The 7,862-nt window shown below is 34.5% G+C and overlaps 1 protein-coding gene across 1 annotated transcript; it reads left to right on the forward strand.

Annotated features, from left to right (window-relative positions):
* Positions 1 to 238: 238 nt before the first annotated feature.
* On the forward strand, positions 239 to 3,830 carry LOC113763536 ((3S,6E)-nerolidol synthase 1). Its single transcript, XM_027307368.1, has 7 exons — positions 239 to 486; positions 583 to 847; positions 1,017 to 1,395; positions 1,493 to 1,711; positions 2,100 to 2,238; positions 2,363 to 2,617; positions 3,437 to 3,830. The coding sequence occupies exons 1-7, from the start codon at positions 304 to 306 to the stop codon at positions 3,713 to 3,715; spliced, it is 1,719 nt and encodes a 572-aa protein (XP_027163169.1). The 5' UTR covers positions 239 to 303; the 3' UTR covers positions 3,716 to 3,830.
* The last annotated feature ends 4,032 nt before the right edge of the window (positions 3,831 to 7,862 follow it).

Consider the following 7,862-nt stretch of genomic DNA (forward strand, 5'->3'; position numbering starts at 1 on the left):
TGGTAAAATAAAAGAGAAAAATAATCATAAAATTAATGGCAAAAATACAACCTATCAAAATGTATTTCAATTGGGACTTCAATAACGAGCACATGCACACGTATACGAGGACAGTTCCTCGTGGTATGGGTATGATTGTCATCAGCACCTTACGGGTGGGGTCTTCTTTACAAGCTATATATATGTAGATCACGAAAGCTGAGTTGATCAATTTTTTCAAGAGACGAGAAAGATTTCAGCCAGGCTTTCTTCTAATTTTGCCTCATTGAGTAAAAATTTCTCTCAAGTGGTAGCATCAATATCATGGCAATAAATTGTACCATTTTAGCTTCTTCGTATTATCGGACCACTAGAACGATTGGTGCCCCAATTAGAGAGGTTAAACCGGCTCTAGTTGCATGTAGTGCAAGCAGACAAAGATTGAATGTCAGCCAAAGTCTTAATTCAGCTTTTAACCCCTTAATATACCACGAAGATCTCGTTAATGTAAGAAAATGACCATCTATTCCTTGTACACATGTTTTTGTTTTTTTGGGCTTTTTTATTTTTGCATTTCTTTTAAAGCAACATTTTCGGATGCAGGATGAATTGTACGCGAGACGTACACAGAAAATGATGGATGTGAGGCACATGCTCAAAACAGGAGGAGAAGATCGCTTGAAGGATTTAAGGCTGGTTGATGCAATTCAAAGGCTAGGCATCGATCACCACTTCCAAGAGGAAATTGAAGCACTGATTTGGAGGCAGCATGTGTCAGCTAAATGTTGCTTCGATCAATCTGAAGGTCTTCATGAAGTTTCACTCTGTTTCAGGCTATTGAGACAAGAAGGTTACTATGTGCCTCCAGGTGGTTTTTAAATTGTTCTCCCTCAATTTACTTTTGCTCTTTCACGAATGGATTATGTAGTTACCATTTGGCTACTATTAGTGCACCGTTTGTCCTTCTCCACAAGTATTGAAAAAAAAATGAAGGAATTTTTGAGTCTTCAACTGACATCTAATGTGTCATTAAACAGATGTGTTTAACAATTTCAAGGATGAGAAAGGAAAGTTCATGGCGAGTAGTGGAAAAGATAATATAAGGGCGTTGATGGAATTGTATGAAGCAGCTCAGCTTAGTATAGAAGGCGAAGATATACTTGATGATGCTGCGGAGTTTAGTAGCCAGCTCCTTAATGCATTGCTGAAATACCTTGATGAAGATAACGCTGCACTTGTGAAAAATACCCTGAAGCATCCTTACCGCAAAAGCATGTATAAATTTAAGGCAAATAACTTCATGGGATCAGAAGTTGAAGGTATAAATGGATGGGAGAATTGCTTGCTCGAGCTATCATATGCTGATTTTTACATGGCACAAGGAATTCATAGACAAGAGTTGCTGCAAATCACCAAGTTAGTGGAATCATGAAATGTGTTTCATTATGCCGAAGTCAATTCTTTCTTTAATTGAACTTTAAGTCTTAATCGGCATACATTTTCCTTATCTTAGATGGTGGAAGGATCTTGGCCTGGCCAGGGAATTGAAGCAAGCCAGGGACCAACCACTGAAATGGTACACATGGCCCATGGCTATGCTCAATGATCTCCGCTTATCTGATGAAAGAGTCGAGCTAACGAAATCCATCTCTTTCATATACATCATCGACGACATCTTTGATCTCTATGGGAAGCCTGAGGAGCTAACTCTCTTCGCAGAAGCAGTCAATAGGTAGGACTCTACAATGCATGATAGATCACTTCGTAGTTCAAAGAAGAAAATATCTGAATATCTAGGTAGAACCGATGTTGTACCATCTTTTTTTTAGCAGATGAGGGATGAAACTTAAGAAGCGGGGAGGGGATAGAGGGATTTGAACCCAGGGTTTCTAATACTAGGGTCTCAATTTTAGCCACTAAACCAATGCCTCATCAGTGACTTACTGTCTACCATGGATCGTGTGGAAAATGTTAGCTACATGGTTTGTGGGCAGATGGCAGATTACATTCATGTCTATTGAAGTATTTCCTCTTTTTTTTTTTTTAAATATCTGAACTCATAAACTCCAACTCTCTTAGGCTTAGGCTGATCATAAATCATGATGTTGAACAATGTGCAGATGGGATTTGGCTGCAGTTGACCAATTGCCAGATTACATGAAGAAGTGTTTTAGGGCACTTTATGATACCACAAACGAGGCAGGAATTAAGATCCATAAGAAACATGGCTTCAACCCTACTAAATTCCTAAGGAAGACGGTAATGTTGTTCTCGAAATATGATAAAAGTAGTCACTACTCCAGTTTGGGAGAGGAAATATTTCATTGCAATTAAATTACAAATTAATGCGCAATTAATGATAGATCCTTTTTAACTCTGGCAGTGGGCTAGCTTGTGCAATGCATTTCTTGTGGAATCAAGATGGTTTCGTTCAGGCTCCAGAGACCAGCCGATGGCAGATGAATACCTGAAAAATGGAAAAGTAAGCTCAGGAGTGCATGTGGTGTTAGTGCACGTATTTTTCCTCTTAGGATTTGGGGCAACAAACGAGGGCCCAATTGACTTGAGTGATGCATCTGCCATAATTTCTTCTGTAGCAGCAATACTACGCCTTTGGGACGACTTGGGAAGTGCCAAGGTAAGCAACCTTCGTCGAACGGGTGGTCTATATTAGAAACATATTTTGCATACCACTAGGCACTCGAGTTTGGAACTGGAATTATTGCTTCCAAAGTGAATTTTTCCTACAAATGTCCATAACGAATCTATTGTGTTACCACTTGTAGAATTTTATATAGAAAAAGATAACCGCTTTTTTATTGCTCAGTTTAGCTATTAGTAACATCACCATCCATAAACACCGGAATTAATAATTGGCTAACTATAATAAGCATTGGTTAGAGACAGACAACTAATTTCCACCATTTGGGTTGAAGCAAAGGGAAAGGAAGGAAAGGAGAGGACTCTAGCGGAAAACAAAAAAAGGAGAGTAGAAAAAATTAAATTTTGTGCATCTTGTTTGGATTAAATACAAAAACAAATGAAAGGAAACATTAAAAATATTATTTGGATTAGAAAAGGAGAGGAAACAAAAGGAAATTATGATGTAATGCTTACATTTTTATCCATATCTTAAAAGTATAATTTGCAAACGAATTCTAGGTTTTTTTAATAAATTTTAAAATTTTCATTACTTTTGGCCTTTTTTTCTTCCATTTCTGCCTACTTTTGGTTGAAAAGTAGATTAATAAAAAAAAAAAACTAGATCTTTCAAAATAGAATACATCCAAATTTTGTCATTAGAGTGAGAGGGTCAAACGTCAACATATAGATCCTCATTCAATTGCATTATATATATATATATATAAAAAAAAAAGGATCCTGATTTCAATTGCATACATGATCCTCTACGTATAAGAGTATAGACTAATTTGTGCGTGACTACATATTGTAACAGGATGAGGATCAAAATGGCCATGATGGCTCCTACATTGATTACTACATGAAAGAACACCAAGGAGTTACGTTAGAAATTGCTAGAGAGCACGTTTTCAAGCAAATTTCTGAAGAATGGAAGCGACTTAACAAGGAATGTCTTCGTCTAAACCGGTTTTCGTCGTCTTTCCAAAGGGCTTCCCTTAATCTCGCGAGAATGGTCCCTCTCATGTACAGCTACGATGATAATCAACGCCTTCTTGATCTGGATGAGTACGTCAAGTCCATGCTTTACGACTGATTCCCTTAATGTCCCAGACCGAATCCACGACATGAAATGAAATTGAATAGTGGAAATGAAAAGAAAACTGTAATTACTTCATTGTTGATTGGGAATAACATATCCATTACCCTTATCAGGTGCCTTGTTTGCAAAATTTGTAAGTTCGTCTACATTAGTATCTTCAATATGAACAGTAGTAGGAAATAAGTGAAATGCCAACCAATGCCCAGCACAACCCGTCCACCTTTTTTTTTTTCTTTGTGGGAAGTACCACAGGTCTACTTGTTTTGTTTTAAAAAAAAAGAAAAAAAAAATAGAAGAGAAGGGATGTAATTTAAGAAGCACCAGGAAAGGATGAGAGATTAAAACCCAGAATTTTTACGCTCCGAAATCTCATCTTTACAACCCAATAGAACAATGCATCCTCAACTTGTTGAATTCAATTTTGTAGTTAAACGTTAAATCAAGAACTGATTGTCAGTTCAACCTTATAGTACTATTGTAATATTTTTGTTTTGACTAATACATTAAAAGTTAGAAAGAGAAGAGGCTCAAAAAGTTTTCTATTTGGGATGTGGATTAGCAGAATAATTTCTAATGAGAAGTGTTTATCTGAAAAATATTTGACCTCAATAATTAAAAGCCAATAAATATCTCCCATCATTTCGGCTATGATTCGTTCGCTAAGTCGTTCTTAGTAAAGTGATCTGGCTTTCCCCTGGCTAAGGAATATATCTTTTTCATGGGCCATTGCACCTTTCTGCATTATTCATTCAACAAAGCCAAAAAAAAAAAAAGGGAACGTGATAGTTTTTCTTAAACTGCTCTCCCTAGTCCCACTGATCGACAAGAACTTGGAAACTGAAAGGGCTTTGCATCAATCTTCTTTGTTAATCATCTTTATGAATTAGGGGATTGCGGGGCCTTTTCTGGCATTGACCACATTTTAAATCTCACATGTCGCAAAAACTTACAAGCCATGATTGCGGCAGTCCGTCTGCTGCCTGAACTGTAAGGGATTTCACATGGCTAAGCACCAAGTGTGTGTGGCCATCCGATGATCATCATCGACCTTGCTATTTAATCTGCCTTTTTTATGGCGTCTTGTGGGATGCAGCTTAAGTAGTCACACATAAAAGTATACATTCCTCAACGTCAAAAACATTCATTTTACCTCACTCACTTTCCAACCTATATTTTGCCTAGATTGCTTAGAATAGTCCTTTTTTGATTTATGGTAACCTTGAGAAAATTATGTAAGTGAACTACAAGTACAAGTAGTATGGAGGACTAGTTCTTGGTTTCCTTCTGTAATCTTCCAGCGAGAGTTAATTGCGTTTTACAAACAAGTGTTGAATGAGTTGATACGCCAAATCGACCACTTTGACATGATTAAAAGTTTTACAGTATGTAGCACAATCCACATTTTGATTTATTTGAGTTTTACGTCTTCTTAGCATGTAGTATTCAATGATTATCACATCTAGATTAACACGTCCAAATGATAATACTAGCCTTAACATTCTATTGAAACTCTTGTTTATACAAAGGAGGGATTTTATAATTTTTTTTCCTTTTCCCTCCTTATTCATTTCTCTTATATTTTGTCAGAAAAAACTGAAGAACTATATGTTGTCCCTAATCTCTATTCTGATTAAACATTAAATTAGTAACATTTTTTTGATAATTTTTAATATCATCTAACTTTTTTGTAGTTCTTTTTTTTGTATCAAAATTAGGAATAAATCAACAATAACTTAGAAATTAAACAAAATCACTACCAAACAATGGTAGTTTCACCACTCAATTAGTCCACAAACTTTAAAAAAATCAATGTGACACTTTACTCTCTAACTTAAAAAGAATTTATATCCCTTATAAAGCACTATAAAAAGTAATCTATTATAGTGATAGATTTATTATTATAGTTGATCATCAAACAACAAATATTAGTATGAAAAACTTCACCCTCATTTCTTTATAATTGTGCCAAATTACTTTACAATATTTAGAATAATAAATTAAACTTCATAAGATAAGGGTATTTTAGGGTATTCATTAAATTTTTGACCCTATTTTAAGGTTTAGTTACTAAAAGTGTCAAATCAAGGGAGATAGATGTAATTTTTAAAACTTTGAGGGAGCTAAGGGAAATAGTCGAAAACCTCAGGGAAGGTTTCTGAAATTATCCCTATTGATTATATATATATATATATATATATATTTGGGTAATGATAACATTTGTATAATTTAATTTATCATATTTCTAATCTATCATATTCTACAAGTCTACAGGAAGAGGAAACCTAAGGGACTGTGTAAAGGGCTAACAAGTATACAGACCTGACTAGACCAAAGAAGTGTTCTGGTACCTCATTTGAATTTTTTGCACTTATGTGGGATTTGAATTCGCGACCTATAGTCTAAAAAGGGAGGCTAATAGGTATATAGACCCGACTAGATCAAAAAGTGCTCTAACATCTCATTTGAATTTTTTTCACTGTAAATGGGATTCGAATTCCCGACCTACAATCTAAAGAGGGATTTAGTCCCTTTTTTGTGGCCACTGAGCCAAAGTAGAATGATTTCCTATTGATTATGTACCCCGCATTATTTTGTTTTGACTTCTAATTCCAACGTTTTCCGCTCTAGTTTACTGTGCAAAATACAGCGCACGGTTTTTAGGACTTGGGAAGTTGGGATCACTCTAGTGGCGTGCTCTATTATCTCTCTTTTTTTTTTTGAAGGACTATTATCTCTTTTTCAAATGGCCTTTTCAGCAACTTGGAAACCACTTGGTAAAGGAGTGATAAGGATTAACACTGATGCTGCATTCTCAGCAGGAATGAACAAATGTGGACTAGGAGGGGTAGCAAGGGACCGGAAAGGAGGGATAATCAAAGCATGGGTAAAAGCAGCAAGGAACACCAGTGAACCACTGGTGGAGGAAGCTGTAACAATCAGAATGGGAATGATAAAGACAAAGAAAGATCAATGGAAGGTAGTAGAGTTTCAATCAAATTGCACAGCAGTAGTGGAAATGATAATGAAAGAAAGCAACAGGGTTCCAGAGTTGCCGTTTTACTAAAGGACATACAAAACATGAAAAGTCTGTTTGACAAATGTATCTTTTCTTTTGTTAATAGACTAAGATTCCGTTTGATAAAACTGAATCTGAATTCTGAATTCTGAATACTGAAACAATTAATTTGTTGAATATTAAGCATTGAAAAGAGATATATGAATATTTGAATCTTAATACTGAACATATTTATACTGTTTGATAAACATTTATAACTTAATACTTAATAAGTTAAATTGTACAATTTTACCCTTCTATCTTTTAATCCGAAAAGAAAATAGAACCTATGATTTAACTAACTTAAAATTGTTTGGTATGAAAATGGCAATATTTATTTTTAAACCAAAGTAATATAAAAGAAGAAATATATTATGGAAAAGTCCAAATATCGGTGTAAATATATTTTTAAATCAGAGTTTGATAAGAAAAGTCCAAATATAAGCAAAAGGAAGTTGCAATAAACAAGTTTTAAATTCACACCAAGTTATATAGAAATTTAATTACTTCAATGGAAAAATGTTGACGCTACCTTGGAAATAATGAATTTGAGATCGGTAAGTACGGTAGCAATAAAAAAATTGGGAGGAAAAAAATGACAAAATTATGAAAGAGTAGAAAGATGGAAAAAGATAAGGAGTAGACAGATGTGAGTAGTATGGAGAAATTGTAAAAAAATCATTAAATAGGGAGAAAATAGAAGTAGAAAGCCATTAGACAAAGAATGTCAGGTTGTTTAATTAGATAAGGATTTTGGATAGAGAATATTAGGTTGTTTAATTAGATAAGGATTTTGAATGTAATTAATAAACAATGATAGATTTTGTAAATAAGATAAAATAGTTGAAGTAAATCTCTTGATTCTTATCAAATTAAACATTCAGTTACGATTTTTGTGCTGAAAAAAATACATACAAATTCAGCACCACTTAATAAGTTCAGCAGAAAAATTTTTATTTATCAAACACCAAAAACATCTGAATGTCTGAATGAATTCAGTTTCAACACTTTTTTATGTTATCAAACAAATACTAAGTAATGGATGTGACCACAATCTAGCAAAGTTTGCTGTCAAACTGGTTAGAG

This window comes from Coffea eugenioides, chromosome 2, assembly GCF_003713205.1.
Source record: "Coffea eugenioides isolate CCC68of chromosome 2, Ceug_1.0, whole genome shotgun sequence".
Lineage (NCBI taxonomy): Eukaryota > Viridiplantae > Streptophyta > Magnoliopsida > Gentianales > Rubiaceae > Coffea > Coffea eugenioides.